The sequence below is a fragment of the Oncorhynchus keta genome, chromosome 24, assembly GCF_023373465.1.
Source record: "Oncorhynchus keta strain PuntledgeMale-10-30-2019 chromosome 24, Oket_V2, whole genome shotgun sequence".
Lineage (NCBI taxonomy): Eukaryota > Metazoa > Chordata > Actinopteri > Salmoniformes > Salmonidae > Oncorhynchus > Oncorhynchus keta.
Window position 1 is genome coordinate 46,920,249 of NC_068444.1, and position 18,694 is coordinate 46,938,942.

Below are 18,694 nucleotides of genomic sequence, written 5' to 3' on the forward strand. Positions count from 1 at the left end.
GAACTGTGTTTTCCACCTCTTTCCATGTCGGAGGGCTGGTCTCAATAAGATGTTCCGGGGGTTCAGTGGGTGGGATATCTGATGGGATGGCCAGATGTTCATGTCGCTTTGAGTCAAAGTTTGTTGTTCTCAGGTGCTCCTCTAGGTCTTTCTTTGTTGTTTTTAGAGCTCCACTTTTCCTTCGTGAAGAGACTTAAGGAACTTGAAGGGATCTTTATAGAATCGAGTTCTAGTTTGTTCTGTCTTCCTTCTGCGTTTCTGTAGGTTCTCTGCTCTACGGAGGGATGCCAACTGGGTTTTGATGTCAGCCTGAAGTGCCTCTATGCCCTCCTTTTCCACTTCCGAGGCCTTCTTCCACTGTTTAAGCTGTCGCCTTTCTTGAACGATGCACTTGATTTCTTGTTGCCTCCTGGAAACTGGTGGGGTTGGCACCTTTCTCCCGCCTTTTGCCTCTTCCACTCCAAATCTTTCTGTCCCGTACTCATAGATGATGTCCCCCATCCTCTCCAACTTCTTCTCCACTGTGCCTCGAAGTTTTGAGGGTCAAGGTAAGGTCAGTATTCACTGTTTCCCACAACGTCTTGTCACTGGCGCCAGGCCACTTCACATACGGTCTGTGCCCTGGTAGTCTCCTCTCGACTGCAGGTCTGGGAGGCTGGGGGAGTTCCACTCCTGTTGTTGGTTCCACCTCAGTTGTTACTTCGGTGCTTGAGTTTACGTCCTCCATGATAGTGGTACTGATGCACTGCAAACTATGGTTTGCGTCCAGTTGCTGTGCTTCATTCGACTGATTTGATCGCTTTCGCAGAAAGTAATCAATGCAAGGCCTCAGTCTCTCTTTACCCAAACACCCCTTCTTCCCCTGGTGGATCCTCAACCCATGGTGTGATGTAACTTTCCTCCAACCACAGACACATACCTGCATCTGTTTGTGGCCCGCTGTTGCAGCGGAACTTGTGACAGTTGCTGTGGTGTTCTCTTGTGCTGTGCTCTCATTACTCGTAGTCGTTTCCGGTCCAGTTGTTACCATGTTATCAGCCGATGAGTCATCTTCCGCCCCCGCTCTCGCAGACTCTAGGGGTATTCACATACGTTGACTTTCTGTAGCTAAAGCGGGTGTTTCCAACATACTGCAAGGCATGGGAAACTACAGAAATGGGAAGCTACCCCATGACTGTCCCAGTGGGGTCTATTCCCTCCTGTCAGCCGTCTCTCCGTGCCGCCACAAGGACTTTCCCCTGTTGTCAGCTGATCTTTCTCAGCAGTCACTGGACGTGTTAGTTGCTTACTGGACCCTGGCAATCTGTGTGAAATGTTAACTAGCTAACGAACTAACCACTATGTTAACTGTTTTCCCTCTACAGTATTTGGTACATTTTCAGAATGAGAGAATTACGTGAAAAATTAGGCATTGCTTTTAAAACAAGTGGATTCAGGGATCAAGTAAGTGTAGCTGGAGCTGGGCTTGGCTTAGGTTGGATGCCACTATTGAGGTGAAAGGAACAACACACACTTTCTTTCTTTTCACTTGTTCAATACAGTGGATAAAAAGGGGTATACCAGGTGTACTCTCTGCCTGAAAGAGATCAATTATGCCAACAAAGCATGGCATCATGCTCTGCTGGCACATTGTAGAACAGATGTCCACAGGCAGAGGGTGTACAATGTAAATGTGCAGTGTAGCCCAAATATATTTATTTTGTTGTGTTGAATTTGACAGTAACACCTGTGTGTGATTGAGGGGGGATTATTACATTTTTTACTCAGTGAAAGTGACTTTATTTTTTCCCCCAAGTGCAATATTTAGATGTGTGTGTGTGTGTGTGTGTGTGTGTGTGTGTGTGTGTGTGTGTGTGTGTGTGTGTGTGTGTGTGTGTGTGTGTGTGTGTGTGTGTGTGTGTGTGTGTGTGTGTGTGTGTGGTCAAAAGCGTTCTATTACAAAGGCTGTCATGGCTAACTGCAATATTAGTGTATTGTTTTTTCTCAAGACTTGAGTGTCATTTGCAGTAAAGTCTAGGCAACAAATAACATTGGATTGCTTTCTTTAAAAGTATTTATCTGTGAGGTTAGGTTTCAAATGAACCACACAGAGACTGATCATGTAATTCATATTCTTTGTTGTTAGATTAGTTAAAACCTGCATTTCCCCCTAGCAATGCTTTTTTGCACGTCTCAGTGCAAAAAAAGTGTCACCTTTTTGGGCCCTCACCAGTTTGCATCCCATCATATTGTTGGTACCATACTGTAGGCTACATGATACAAATGCTTGTTATACCATGCCAAATGCTTCCATATGGGGTTGCTCTAAGAAGGAATTTGAAGCTCTATGGAAGAAATTTTGTCGTTCCACCTCAAAAAGCAGAGGTTTGACACCCACCATCTCAGATTGTGCTCAAATTGTTTCTGTAGTTAGAAACAGATAAGATTAGCATTCCTGAAACATGTTTTTTTTATATAGAATTTGATATCTGAGAAATTAAGCCAATTGATTCACCAAATTGGCCATTTAAATGTATTGGATTTATATAATCGTCAATAAAAATAGTACATAACATCTGATTTGGACCATAATTCCTCTTAACAATGAGTATGGCATGACGAATCCAATTATCATCAAGTCACCCACGTACCCGCACACCCCAACATCCTGTATACCGTATCAGTTCTCCATGACTGACCAGTAGTATGGAACTGCGGCTTGGAATATTGCTTTTTCTTCCTATGTAATGTATTCCCTGTGAGTTGTTTTTTCTCCTGTTCATAGAAATGAAATAAAAATGGTGACAGTGAATAACGAATGAAGAGTAAAAATGACATGGCTAAATATAGGGAGTAGAAAACAACAAAGAAAATACATAACACAGAGAAAAAGGGTCAATGCAGGTAGTCCAGGTAGCCATTTGATTAGCTATTTAGCAGTCTTGTTTATAAGTCTTATGGCTTGGGGTAGAAGCTGTTCAGGGTCCTGATGGTTTCAGACTTCAGATTGGTACCGCTTGCCATGCGGTAGCAGAGAGAACAGTCTGTGGCTTGGGTGGCTGGAGTCTGACAACTTTATGGGCCTTCATCTGACACCGTCTGGTATAGAGGTGCTGGATGGTAGAGAGGTGGGCCGTACGGCCTCCTTGCTCACCTGCGCTTTTTCAGTTCTGGCCGCAAACGTTCTATAAGATTGAGGTCAGGGCTTTGTGATGGCCACTCCAATACCTTGACTTTGTTGTCCTTAAGCCATTTTGCCACAACTTTGGAAGTATGCTTGGGGTCATTGTCTATTTGAAAGACCCATTTGCGAACAAGCTTTAACTTCTTGACTGATGTCTTGAGATGTTGCTTCAATATATCCACATAATTTTTCTCCTTCATGATGCCATCTATTTTGTGAACTGCCCTCGTGCAGCAGAGCACCCCCCACCACCACATGATGCTGCCACCCCCGTGCTTCACGGTTGGGATGGTGTTCTTCGGCTTGCAAGCCTCCCCCTTTTTCCTCCAAACATAACAATGGTCATTATGGCCAAACAGTTCTATTTTTGTTTCATCAGACCAGAGGACATTTCTCCAAAAAGTATGATCTTTGTCTCTATGTGCAGTTGCAAACTGTAGTCTGCCTTTTTATGGCCGTTTTGGAGCAGTGGCTTCTTCCTTGCTGAGCGGCCTTTCAGGTTATTTCGATATACGACACGTTTTACTGTGGACATAGATACATTTGTACCCATTTCCTCCAGCATCTTCACTAGGTCCTTTGCTCTGGTTCTGGGATTGATTGGCACTTTTCGCACCAAAGTCTAGGAGTCAGAACACATCTCCTTCCTGAGAGGTTTGACGGCTACGTGGTCCCATGATGTTTATACATGCGTACTATTGTTTCTGCAGATGAACGTGGTCCCTTCGGGCGTTTGGAAATTGCTCCCAAGGATGAACCAGACTTGTGGAGGTCTACATTTTTTTACCCCTGAGGTCTTGGCTGATTTCTTTTGATTTTCCCATGATGTCAAGCAAAGAGGCACTGAGTTTGAACGTAGGCCTTGAAATACATCCACAGGTACACCTCCAATTGACTCAAACGAAGCTTCTAAAGCCATGACATCATTTTCTGGAATTTGCCAAGCTGTTTAAAGGCACAGTCAACTTAGTGCATGTAAACGTCTGACCCACTGGAATTGTGATAGTGAATTATAAGTGAAAAAATCTGTGTGTTAACAATTGTTGGAAAAATGACTTATGTCATGCAAAGTAGATGTCCTAACTGACTTGCCAAAACTATAGTTTGTTAACAAGAAATGTGTGGAGTGGTTGAAAAACAAAAGTTTAATGACTCAAACCTAAGTGTATGCAAACTTCTGACTCAAGTTACATTAAGGGAGAAGGAACATTTTATTACCTGCATCACTTAACTTCCTGCTTCGCAATAACAAGGAAATCCTTGCTATTTTAGCACATTATAACCATATTATCGAACTCAGGCATTTCAATGGTGGCGCACGCACAGCAACAGGGAGCCATGCAATTAATAACCAAATCACATTATTTAATCTTGAAATATATAACTTTATTCTCAAAATCATATATAATATATATATTTTTTTTAAAATCTAAATATTGCCACTTTATCATCTAAATATTGCCACACAGGGAATAGATTGATTCTAAATATTGCCACTATCCGTGCAAAGACAAATAATCCAAGTACCACCACCCATCGCTGTCTATTTTTTCTCTTCAATTGGCCCTCATAGTGTTTTTCTTTCCATCTGAGATTTGCGGAATGCTCTTAAGAGGTACACACACAAATGAACCATCATGAGTAAGGAAACTATGAAAATAGTTGAAATAAACTGTATTTCAACTATGAAGAATGTTTGTCACAGAAAATGGATGATTTGCTGTATGGATCAGATGAGATGAGGTCATTACCACTTAATAAATGATTAAGTGTGCAACAGAGTTTTTTTGTATCCCATCAAGATGTGCCACGTTTCAAAAAAAGGTTGTCCCATAAAGCTACCAGAAGGGCAACACACAGGAGGGACACTGGGAGAGGAAAGGACTCCCGTATAGTTGGTACAAGAGGTAACAGGAGGGAGTTCCGTTTTTGATCCCCACAGGATACAGCAAGACCCGGAGCCCAGAAGTCGGTATCCCGGAGACCTATTCTTTTCTTTTGGACTATTATTTTAGTAAACACCTTTGAAACTGAGCTAATCCTACTCTGTCCGTGTCTGATCTGTGTAAATGTTTTGACCCAACCCCCTGGGGGGTCAGCCACAACTGGTTGTTTGGGTGGTATTGGGTGGTATTGGGGGGCCTGTTGCTGGTTTTTATTTGAATGGATTCCTCATGTCTTACTCAATGGTAGGAAGACATTTGGTTCAAATCGGATGCTGGATACATATTTATTGAAAACTATGTGAATTCTAAAAATAAAAAGGGTGCAATCAATTAGCTTAATTTCTTATTTTCAAATTACATGTCAACAAAATCATGTTTCAAGAATGCTAATCTTGAATCTGTTGCTAAGTACTGAAATGATTTCAGAACTATCTGAGATGGTGGGTGTCAAGGCTTGCTGACATGACTGACATGACTCCAGTGTAAATGTGTGAGAGAGGGTACCTTGTCTATCGTTTCATCCTGGGTGACATCATACACCACATTGGGCTGCATGAGTTAAGAAATCATTGTTGGAATGTAAGTACTTTGTCATCAAATAAAGCAAACAATCACACACATTCTCCAAATCAAGTCAACCAATTATGAATTTGTAAGGTACAGCTGTGCAAGGCTCACTACAACACTTACCTGCCATAACATATGAAGTAATAATGTCTTGTTCAGCTAGGTGTAGCGTGAAGTTGCTGATCTTGGGGTCAATTTAGCATTTTCCCCACTAAATTGTTAAGGTTGGGGATGCTGATCCTAGATCTGTACCTAGGGGAAACTTCACCCTTGAGCGCTCAGCTAAGGACGAGGTGAGCGCGTTACCTTGATAATCTCATCTCTGAGGACCTCATCAGTCTGTTCCATTTCTGTAGGGACAGAACAAATGCACTCAATTTAATCAACTGATGAGGCAAAGCGAATAACAAAAAAGTCTGACAACACAGCAGACTGGCAAACAGTAAATTGAGAAATCACGTAACTAAACCAAACAAAAAGAAGAAGAAACTATGGAACAAAGAATTTATAAAAAGAATAGTAAAAAAGTTCTGGAGTACTTTAAAATGAAATTCTAGGCAAGAAAGCTAACTTGGCTCCATTCTTCATTGAGGCAGATGGTTTGTGCAAAACAAAACCCTTTGATATTGCCAGCCACTTTAATAACATTTTAGTTGATAAGAAAAATGTAAGCATGACATGCAAACAACAAATGCTGAGCCTTCATATTCATGCATAATGGACCAAATAAAGAAAGACAAGCACTGTAGTTTTGAGTTCCACAAAGTGAGTGTGGAAGAGTTGATCAAACCACCTGGTACGAACAACCTGGATGGTAAATTGCTGAGGTTGGTAGTGGAATACAGTTGTGGCCAAAAGTTGAGAATGACACAAATATTAATTTCTACAAAGTTTGCTGCTTCAGTGTCTTTAGATATTTTTGTCAGATGTTACTATGGAATACTGAAGTAGGATTACAAGCATTTCATAAAGTGTCAAAGGCTTTTATATTGACAATTACATGAAGTTGATGCAAAGAGTCAATATTTGCAGTGTGGACCCTTCTTTTTCAAGACCTCTGCAATCTGCCCAGGCATGCTGTCAACTAACTTCTGGGCCACATCCTGACTGATGGCAGCCCATTCTTGCATCATCAATGCTTGGAGTTTGTCAGAATTTGTGGGTTTTTGTTTGTCCACCTGCCTCTTGAGGATTGACCACAAGTTCTCAATGGGATTAAGGACTGGGGAGTTTCCTGGCCATGGACCCAAAATATTGATGTTTTGCCACTTAGTTATCACTTTTGCCTTATCGCAAGGCGCTCCATCATGCTGGAAAAGGCATTGTTTGTCACCAAACTGTTCCTGGATGTTGGGAGGTTGCTCTCGGAGGATGTGTTGGTACCATTCTTTATTCATGGCTGTGTTCTTAGGCAAAATTGTGAGTGAGCCCACTCCCTTGGCTGAGTAGCAACCCCACACATTAATGGTCTCAGGATGCTTTACTGTTGGCATGACACAGGACTGATGGTAGAGCTCACTCTGTCTCCTCCAGACAAGCTTTTTTTCTGGCTGCTCCAAACATTCGGAAAGGGGATTCAGAGAAAATGACTTTACCCCAGCAAGTGATGTCTGCTAAATAAACAAATTGATGGCGCAGTCATATAGCCTCGGCACATACTGTACTCTACACATCAATCAACAAGATTCACAAGTATTCTTTCACAATAGCTGGCCTTATGTTATCTGCAGATTTGTGCCGTGCTGTCCCACTCCGTGGTGGATATCATCCACTCTTCGTTTACGTAATGGGCTGGAAAGCACAAGTATCCTATTTTTACAAAACCATGTGTGAATTGCACTATTTTATTTACCCAAGTTCTCTCTCAACTCCGGGACAACACGCCAGCTGATTTCTTTTTTGGCCTGACGCAGCACTCTAGTGTGGTAGGAGAGACTGACTGAAAAATTCTAACCTCCATCCATTTAAAAATGGATGGTCCAATAGTTTGGCTCGGTGTGAAAAATCCCAACTTGTGCCACAGTTTAGACTACTGATAGATGCTGTGGTCAGTCAGAGTAGTCCTACTGTAAAGTGTAGCCTAATAGACAAAAGAAAAGGACAAACGTGCAATGCATTCGAGGCTGACGTACTCTGAAGTTTTACATTTGAAACTCAATATAACAGACCAGATTTGCCCTAAATGAAAAATGCATCAACCCCTACAAATATATACATTTATTATCATCCACATAATAATTCAAATGAAATGATCTGTAGCGAGAGGAGAAAGACAATCAGAAAGAATGTTTCTTTAGCCCTGCATTATAATATAACTTACTCTGAACGAAAGCCAGGACTGAGTAAGTTACTCAGCCCTACAGTCAGCTCTATACGGTTCCTGCTTTTGTTGCCTATTTGATTGTTTGTTTTAATATCCTACTAATTCTGTGATCACCAAGCCTCATGCAACTGCAAAATGTCAGATAAAGCAATTTCACAAATCCGGCTGTTTTGAAACTTTTCTATGCTGTATTAGAGGCGTTACAATTGTTTTGTCATTAGAACAGATTATCATGTATTACTTATAATTGATTTAGTATTGTTTACACTGTTCCATGCATCACATAAATTATATTGTAAGCTAACAGCACCCATTTGTCATGCAACAGTATCTCTTGTGATTTTACATGAGGCCTAATTCACATGATGTGCCTAAAATACATACACTACCGTTCAAAAGTGTGGGGTCACTTAGAAATGTCCTTGTTTTTGAGAGAAAAATCACATTTTTTGTCCATTAAAATAACATCAAATTGATCAAATACAGTGTAAACATTGTTAATGTTGTAAATGACTATTGTAGCTGGAAACGGCAGATTTTTTTATGGAATATCTACATGGGCGTACAAAGGCCCATTATCAGCAACCATCACTCCTGTATTCCAATGGCACGTTGTTAGCTAATCATTTTAAAAGGCTAATTGATCATTAGAAAACCCTTTTGCAATTATGTTGTTCTGATTACACCTCTGCTGTCTTCAACCAAGATCTCAGAGATCACTGCCTCATTACCTGCATCCGTAATGGGTCAGCGGTCAAACGACCTCATCACTGTAAAACGCTCCCTGAAACACTTCAGCGAGCAGGCCTTTCTAATCGACCTGGCCGGGGTATCCTGGAAGGATATTGATCTCATCCCATCAGTAGAGGATGCCTGGATATTTTTTTTAAATGCCTTCCTAACCATCTTAAATAAACATGCCCCATTCAAGAAAGTTAGAACCAGGAACAGATATAGCCCTTGGTTCTCCCCAGACCTGACTGCCCTTAACCAACACAAAAACATCCTATGGCGTTCTGCATTAGCATCGAACAGCCCCCGTGATATGCAGCTGTTCAGGGAAGCTAGAAACCGTTATACACAGGCAGTTAGAAAAGCCAAGGCTAGCTTTTTCAAGCAGAAATTTGCTTCCTGCAACACTAACTCAAAAAAGTTCTAGGACACTGTAAAGTCCATGGAGAATAAGAACACCTCCTCCCAGCTGCCCACTGCACTGAAGATAGGAAACACTGTCACCACTGATAAATCCACCATAATTGAGAATTTCAATAAGCATTTTTCTACGGCTGGCCATGCTTTCCACCTGGCTACTCCTACCCTGGTCAACAGCACTGCACCCCCAACAGCAACTCGCCCAAGCCTCCCCCATTTCTCCTTCTCCCAAATCCATTCAGCTGATGTTCTGAAAGAGCTGAAAAATCTGGACCCCTACAAATCAGCCGGGCTAGACAATCTGGACCCTTTCTTTCTAAAATTATCTGCCGAAATTGTTGCCACCCCTATTACTAGCCTGTTCAACCCTCTTTCGTGTCATCTGAGATTCCCAAAGATTGGAAATCAGCTGCGGTCATCCCCTCTTCAAAGGGGGGACACTCTTGACCCAAACTGCTACAGACCTATATCTATCCTACCATGCCTTTCTAAGGTCTTCGAAAGCCAAGTCAACAAACAGATTACCGACCATTCCGAATCTCACCATACCTTCTCTGCTATGTAATCTGGTTTCAGAGCTGGTCATGGGTGCACCTCAGCCACGCTCAAGGTCCTAAACGATATCTTAACCGCCATCGATAAGAAACATTACTGTGTAGCCGTATTCATTGATCTGGCCAAGGCTTTCGACTCTGTCAAACATCCTCATCGGCAGACTCGACAGCCTTGGTTTCTCAAATGATTGCCTCGCCTGGTTCACCAACTACTTCTCTGATAGAGTTCAGTGTGTCAAATCGGAGGGTCTGCTGTCTGGACCTCTGGCAGTCTCTATGGGGGTGCCACAGGGTTCAATTCTTGGACCGACTCTCTTCTCTGTATACATCAATGAGGTCGCTCTTGCTGCTAGTGAGTCCCTGATCCACCTCTACGCAGACGACACCATTCTGTATACTTCCGGCCCTTCTTTGGACACTGTGTTAACAACCCTCCAGGCAAGCTTCAATGCCATACAACTCTCCTTCCGTGGCCTCCAATTGCTCTTAAATACAAGTAAAACTAAATGCATGCTCTTCAACCGATCGCTACCTGCACCTGTCACTACTCTGGACGGCTCTGACTTAGAATACGTGGACAACTACAAATACTTAGGTGTCTGGTTAGACTGTAAACTCTCCTTCCAGACCCATATCAAACATCTCCAATCCAAAGTTAAATCTAGAATTGGCTTCCTATTTCGCAACAAAGCATCCTTCACTCATGCTGCCAAACATACCCTTGTAAAACTGACCATCCTACCAATCCTCGACTTTGGCGATGTCATTTACAAAATAGCCTCCAATACCCTACTCAACCAATTGGATGCAGTCTATCACAGTGCAATCCGTTTTGTCACCAAAGCCCCATATACTACCCACCATTGCGACCTGTACGCTCTCGTTGGCTGGCCTCGCTTCATACTCGTCGCCAAACCCACTGGCTCCATGTCATCTACAAGACCCTGCTAGGTAAAGTCCCCCTTATCTCAGCTCGCTGGTCACCATAGCATCTCCCACCTGTCGCACACGCTCCAGCAGGTATATCTCTCTAGTCACCCCCAAAACCAATTCTTTCTTTGGCCGCCTCTCCTTCCAGTTCTCTGCTGCCAATGACTGGAACGAACTACAAAAATCTCTGAAACTGGAAACACTTATCTCCCTCACTAGCTTTAAGCACCAACTGTCAGAGCATCTTACAGATTACTGCACCTGTACATAGCCCACCTATAATTTAGCCCAAACAACTACCTCTTTCCCAACTGTATTTAATTAATAAATTTATTTTGCTCCTTTGCACCCCATTATTTTTATTTCTACTTTGCACATTCTTCCATTGCAAAACTACCATTCCAGTGTTTTACTTGCTATATTGTATTTACTTTGCCACCATGGCCTTTTTTGCCTTTACCTCCCTTCTCACCTAATTTGCTCGCAATGTATATAGACTTGTTTATACTGTATTATTGACTGTATGTTTGTTTTACTCCATGTGTAACTCTGTGTCGTTGTATCTGTCGAACTGCTTTGCTTTATCTTGGCCAGGTCGCAATTGTAAATGAGAACTTGTTCTCAACTTGCCTACCTGGTTAAATAAAGGTGAAATAAAATAAATAAATAAATTAAAGAAGCAACATAACTGTCCTTCTTTAGTATCTGGAGCATCAGCATTTGTGGTTTCGCTTACAGGCTCAAAATGGCCAGAAACAACGCGCTTTCTCCTGAAACTCGTCAGTCTATTCTCATTCTGAGAAATTAAGGCTATTCCATAGAAATTGCCAAGAAACTAAAGACCTCGTACAATGCTGTGTACTACTCCCTTCACAGAACAGCGCAAACTGGCTCTAACCAGAATAGAAAGAGGAGTGGGAGGCCCCGGTGCACAACTGAGCAAGAGGACAAGTATATTAGTGTCTAGTTTGTGAAACAGACACCTCACAAGTCCTCAACTGGCAGCTTCATTAAATAGTACCCGCAAAACACCAGCATAAATGTCAACAGTGAAGAGGCGACTCCGTGATGCTGCCCTTCTAGGCAGAGTTCCTCTGTCCAGTGTATGTTCTTTTGCCCATCTTAATCTTTTCTTTTATTGGCCAGTCTGAGATATGGCTTTTTCTTTGCAACTCTGCCTAGAAGGCTAGCATCCAGGAGTTGCCTCTTCACTGTTGACGTTGAGACTGGTGTGCTGTGCTGCAGTATGATGCAACTTTTAAATGAGGAACCACTGTAGCAATAGGCTGGTGCTAAATACAGTATCTCAAAAACAAAAAAGCATCATTTTTGGGAGAAATCACTCGCTCAACCTCGTTTAGATCTATTATTGAATAATGTGGCTATTGAGCAAGTTGAGATGACTAAACTGCTAGGTGTATGCCTAGATGGACAGCTGTCATGGTAAAAAAAAATAGACTCAATGGTTGCTAAAATAGGAAGAGGTCCGTCTATGACAGGGCGTTGCTCTGTCTTTTTAACATCTCAGTTGACCAGGCAGGTCCTACATGCCCTAGTTTTGTTACACCTGGACTACTGCCTGGCTTTGTGGTCATATGCAGCAAAAAAGGACATGGGTAAATTGCAGTTGGTCCAGAACAAAGCAGAACGTATCGCACTTAAATGTACATGGACGGAAAATATCACTCTTCTGGCTCAAAGTTAGATTATTTTTTTACCCCTATTTCTCCACAATTTCGTGGTATCCAATTGGTATTAACAGTCGTCTCATCGCTGCAACTCCCATACGGACTCGGGAGAGGCGAAGGTCGAGAGCCGTGCGTCCCCTGAAACACAACCCAACTGCTTCTTGACACAATGTCCGCTTAATCTGGAAGCCAGCCACACCAATGTGTCAGAGGAAACACCGTACACCTGGCGACCGTGTCAGCGTGCACTGCGTCCCGCCCGCCACAGGAGTCGCTAGAGTGCGATGGGACAAGGAGATCCCTGCCAGCTAAACCCTCCACTAACCCGGACGATGCTGGGCAAAATTGTGCGCCGCCCCATGGGTTTCCCTGTTGCGGCCGGCTGCGACAGAGCCTGGACTCAAACGAGGTTCTCTAGTGGCACAGCTAGCACTGCGATGCAATGCCTTAGACCACTGTGCCACTCTGGAGGCCCTCCTGGCTCAAAGTTGTGGAGCAATTTACTGCACTACGATTGGTCTTTGTGTGAGGTAACAAACTGTCTGTTCATGTAGTTGGCACACAGTTTGGACACTCATCGGTACAACACAAGACATTCAACCAGAGGTCTCTTCACAGTCCCCAGGTCCAGAATAGAGCCATGACTACATGGAACTCTGCCACCCCAGGTAACTCAAGCTAGCAATAAAACCAGTTTAAAAAAAACACCTTGCTGCACAAAGGGGACTGTGAAGAGACACTGCCATTTGATATATCTTGTATTGTAATTTGCACTGTTTCATGTATAAGACCTAGATATTGTGTGTATATACTGACATGCAGGCTGTGTGAGACATTTCACATTTATGTATTTCAGTCATTGACTAATAGTGTTCTGTACTATGTATTATGTCATGTTTAATGTGGACCCCAGGATGAGTAGCTGATGCTTTTACAGCGGCTAATGGGGATCCTAAGTAGTCCACTATGTGTGTGCACCTTCTCTGGGGTGACATCGGCAGGGATGGTGATCTCCTCTGCTCGGAGGGGCACCTGAGGGGGTTGACACAGATTCAACGTTCTGACAGAGGGATTCCATTAACCTTTAATTAGCCTGGAACTGACAGGCTGAAATTAGCTTCATAGTCAGAGTGCGAAGAGAGTAAAGGCACTGCACCAGCTAAAACTTACTTGGAAATGTCCTCCATTTTTTGGGGATGAGGTAAGGGACGTGATATATTATGAGTACAATATGACGAGAGTTCTTAGAAATGCAAAGTAAGCAGGTTGGGAATATTGTACTAGTGGAGGTTCATTTTCTTAAACAATCACACTTTCACAGTTCATTAGTTTGCTCCAACAGAGCCACCCTTTGAGTATGCTGTGGTTTGGAGAACAGAGAAAATGTATGTAACCATTGAATGTATCAAGTCAATGAGAATACTGCTTTTGTACGATGTAGTAGCCAGTGGATACATATGATTAACAAATAAACTGACTGTTTTGTAATCAATGTACAGTTGTGGCCAAAAGTTGAGAACACAAATATTAATTTTCACAAAGTCTGCTCCCTCAGCTTGTATGATGGCAATTTGTATATACTCCAGAATGTTATGAAGAGTGATCAGATGAATTGCAATTAATTGCAAAGTCCCTCCTTGCCATGCAAATGAACTGAATCCCCCAAAAACATTTCCACTGCATTTCAGCCCTGCCACAAAAGGACCAGTTGACATGTCAGTGATTCTCTCGTTAACTTCTTATGGCTTGGGGGCAGTATTTCGACGTCTGGATGAGAAGCGGACCCTAAATAAACTGCCTGTTACTCAGGCCCAGAAGCTAGGATATGCATATAATTGATACATTTGGATAGAAAACTCAAACGTTTCCAAAACTGTTAAAATAATGTCTGCGAGTATAACAGAACTGATATGGCAGGCAAAAACTTGAGGAAAATCCATCCAGGAAGTGGGATTTTCTTGATGTGGGTAGTTTTCAATTGAATGCCTATTGAGTATCTAATGGGTTAGGACCCAGATTCTAGTTTCTATGGCTGCCACTAAATGTCAACAGTCTTTAGACATTGTTTCAGGCTTGTGTTCTGAAAAATGAAGAAGAATGAGACCTTTGTCAGTGGACTGTAGAATCACGCAGTGCAGGTTTGCGCATGTGACCAAGTGCGCACCCTTCGTTGTTTTTCTGAAGATGAATTATAAACACCGTTTGACATGTTTCGCCAATTTTTACCAGTACTATTAGGATGTATTCGTCTGCATGTTTTGACCGCCTTTGAGTCAGTGGATTACTGAACATAACGAGCCAACAAAACATAATTTTTGGGATATAAAAGAGGGACTTCATCGAACAAAACAAACATTTATTGTGTAGCTGGGACTCTTGTGACTGCAATCATATGAAGATCTACAAAGGTAAGTGATTAATTTTATCGCTATTTCTGACTTTTGTAATTCCTTTACTTGGTTGTAAAATGTTTGTATGCTTTTGTATGCGGGGCGCTGTCCTCAGATAATCGCATGGCATGCTTTTGCCGTAGTAAAGCCTTTTTGAAATCTGACAAAGCCGATGTATAACACATGTATTTTTTTATGAATGTTTATTATGACTATATCTGAATTTTGTATTTGGTGCTCTGCAATTTCACCGGATGTTGTTAAGGTCGCTAGCCGAACACCTGCGCCAGAAAGGTTAACACAGGTGTGAGTGTTGACGAGGACAAGGCTGGAGATCACTCTGTCATGCTGATTGAGTTCGAATAACAGACTGGGATCTTCAAAAGGAGGGTGGTGCTTGGAATCATTGTTCTTCCTTTGTCAGCCATGGTTGCCTGCAAGGAAACACGTGCCGTCATCATTGCTTTGCACAAAAAGGGCTTCACAGGCAAGGATATTGCTGCCAGTAAGATTGCACCTAAATCAACCATTTATCGGATCATGAAGAACTTCAAGGAGAGCGGTTCAATTGTTGTGAAGGCTTCAGGGCGCCCAAGAAAGTCCAGCAAGGAAAGGCAGGAAAGAAGCCACTTCTCTCCAGAAAAACATCAGGAACAGACTGATTTTCTGCAAAAGGTACAGGGATTGGACTGCTGAGGACTGGGGTAGAGTCATTTTATCTGATGAGTCTCCTTTCCGATTGTTTGGGGCATCCGGAAAAAAGCTTGTCCGGAGAAGACAAGGTGAGCGCTACCATCAGTCCTGTGTCATGCCAACAGTAAAGCATCCTGAAACCATGTGTGGGGGTTGCTCTACAGCCAAGGGAGTGGGCTCACTCACAATTTTGCCTAAGAACACAGCCATGAATAAAGAATGGTACCAACACATCCTTCGAGAGCAACTTCTCCCAACCATCCAGGAACAGTTTGGTGATGAACAATGCTTTTTCCAGCATGATGGCGCACCTTGCGATAAGGCAAAAGTGATAACTAAGTGGCACGGGGAACAAGACATCGATATTTTGGGTCCATGGCCAGGAAACTCCCCAGACATTAATCCCATTGAGAACTTGTGGTCAATCTTCAAGAGGCGGGTGGACAAACAAAAACCCACAAATTCTGACAAACTCCAAGCATTGATTATTCAAGAATGGGCTGCCATCAGTCAGGATGTGGCCCAGAAGTTAGTTGACAGCATGCCTTGGCAGATTGCAGAGTCTTGAAAAAGAAGGGTCCACACTGCAAATATTGACTCTTTGCATCAACTTCATGTAATTGTCAATAAAAGCCTTTGACACTTATGAAATGCTTGTAATTATACTTCAGTATTCCATAGTAACATCTGACAAAAACATCTAGACACTGAAGCAGCAAACTTTGTGTAAATTAATGTGTCATTCTCAAAACTTTTTGCCATGACTGTAGTGTTTGCAGTAAGGGGGTATAATTCGATAGACTTATAATCACTGCAGACAAACTGAGAAATAAACCAGTGGGAATGTACAGCCATAGCTACACCTAGGTGCTCAGGAAACTCCTCCCCAACCAATGACATGAGTAACGTTTTCCCCACCTTGGCTGTTGACAGCGGGGTGAAAAGAGGAGAAATTATTGAAAAAGGAGGAAAATGGAGTCTAGGAGAATAGTATTTCTGGACTGCAAAAACATACTACACCTCGAGTTTGAGGTCATACCCTCAGGTAAACAGATCACTTTCTCCAGTTAATAAATAAATAGAGCTGGATTACATGGGGGGCTAATACTGTAGCTGAACTGTAACTAAGGCCAAAGTCCAAATTTAGTCGAGGTTTCATGATGAAGTGTGACTTGAGTTTTATTGTCAATGCAAATGAGCTTATTATAATTTGAAATATTTGATTAACCACAGAGTATGCCCTGATAAGGGTTCTCTCTGACCTTATGTTGAGTTTCCACATCCTGGACATAATACAATTTTGTTCACAGTGGTGTAAAGTACTTAATTAAAAATACTTTTAAAATACTTCAAAGTAGTACTTAAGTCGTTTTGGGGGTATCTGTACTTGGCTATTTATAGTTGACAACTTTTACCCCACGACATTCCTAAAGAAAATATGTACCTTTTACTCCAATACATTTTCCATGACACCAAATATTACAGTCCAATTTATGCACCTATCAAAAATAAATTGGGTAATTTTATACACTTTAGTTGTCATCCCTACTGCATCTGATCTGACGGACTCACTAAACAGATACTGCATTTGTAAATGTCAGAGTATTGGATTGTGCCAGTCAGTCAGAAAACAAAAATAAAAAACATTGTGCACTCTGGTTTGCTTAATGTAACACATTTAATGCAGAGCAATTACTTGTAATTTTTACTTAAACTCAAGTATCACAGCGGAGTACCATTTTCCACCACTGTACTTAAGTACATTTAAAACAAGTAATATTTTACTCTGTGACTTTTACACAAATAATTTTATTTTCGGGTATCTTTACTTTTATTCAAGTATGACAATTTTTCCACCACTGAGTTCATGAATAGGTCTGTGGGAAAGCCTTAGGCCTATTCAAAGAGAGGGGCAAGCAAAGTAGCTACAAGGTTACAATACAACTAATTGTCACGAAACACGTTTTAACCATGGCAGTAACTAAATGATTTAGAAAACCAGGATGCATCTGAAAAAAATCAACTATCATGCTGAAGACTAAGATGCCTAGTTAATTAAAGGCATAGCATCTTATTTTAAATAGATTTGATTAAAAAAGGTAGATCACACCAATATCAAAGCCTCATCCCAACTGTAAAGTATGGTGGAGGGAGCATCATGGTTTGGGGCTGCTTTGCTGCCTCAGGGCCTGGACAGCTTGCTATCATCGATGGAAGAATTAATTCCCAAATTTATCAAGATATTTTACAGGAGAATGTAAGGCTATCTGTCTGCCTATTGAAGCTCAACATAAATTAGGTGATGCAACAGGACAACAACCCAAAAGACAGAAGTAAATCAACAACAGAATGGCTTGAACAGAAGAAAATATGCCTTCTGGAGTGGCCCAGTCAGTCCTGACCTCAACTCGATTGAGATGCTGTGGCATGACCTCAAGAGAGCGGTTTACACTAGACATCCCAAGAATATTGCTGAACTGAAACAGTTTGTAAAGAGGAGTAGTTCAAAATTCCTCCTGACCGTTGTGTAGGTCTGATCCGCAGCTACAGAAAATGTTTGGTTGAGGTTATTGCTGCTAAAGGAGGGTCAACCTGTTATTAAATCCAAGGGTTCACATACTTTTTGCAACCTGCACTGTGAATTTTTACATGGTGTGTTCAATAAAGACATTAATAATTCTAATTGTTTTTGTGTTATTAGTTTAAAGCAGACTATATTTGTCTATTGTTGTGACCACTCGGGCTCCCGAGTGGCGCAGCAGTCTAAGGCACTGCATCTCAGTGCAAGAGGTGTCACTACAGTCCCTGGTTTGAATCCATGCTGAATCACATCCGGACGTGATTGGGAGTTCCATTGGCCCAGTGTCGTCCGGGTTTGGCCGGGGTAGACTGTCATTGTAAATAAGAATTTGTTCTTAACTGACTTGCCTAGTTAAATAAAAAGGTCAAAAAGATCTGCATTTTTTTGTGGGAACAATTTATGCAGAAATCCAGGTAATTCTTCCCACTGTATAATATGGCTAACCAGAATAGAAAACCCTGTATGGTTCCTCAAAAGGATCTTCAAAAAACCTTTGAGATTAATAAAGGTTCTATAAAGAACCATAAAAAGGGTTCTATGTAGCCCTAAAACAGGTTTTCACCATAGTGGAACCCTTTTTTGGTGCTATATAGAACCTTTTATTCATGGTTCTTTATAGAACATTGTCACGCCTTGGTCTTAGTATTTTGTATTTTCTTTAATTATTTGTTCAGTCCAGGGTGTGACATGGGTTTATTGTGTTGTCG

The 18,694-nt window shown here is 41.8% G+C and overlaps 1 protein-coding gene across 1 annotated transcript in view; it reads right to left on the minus strand.

Annotated features, from left to right (window-relative positions):
* The window catches only part of LOC127911465 (mitochondrial Rho GTPase 2-like), a 45,948-nt gene that overhangs the window by 14,854 nt on the left and 12,400 nt on the right, over positions 1-18,694 (minus strand). The window contains 1 exon segment of the mRNA XM_052478398.1: positions 5,983-6,026. Coding sequence (XP_052334358.1) covers positions 5,983-6,026 — 44 coding nt within the window.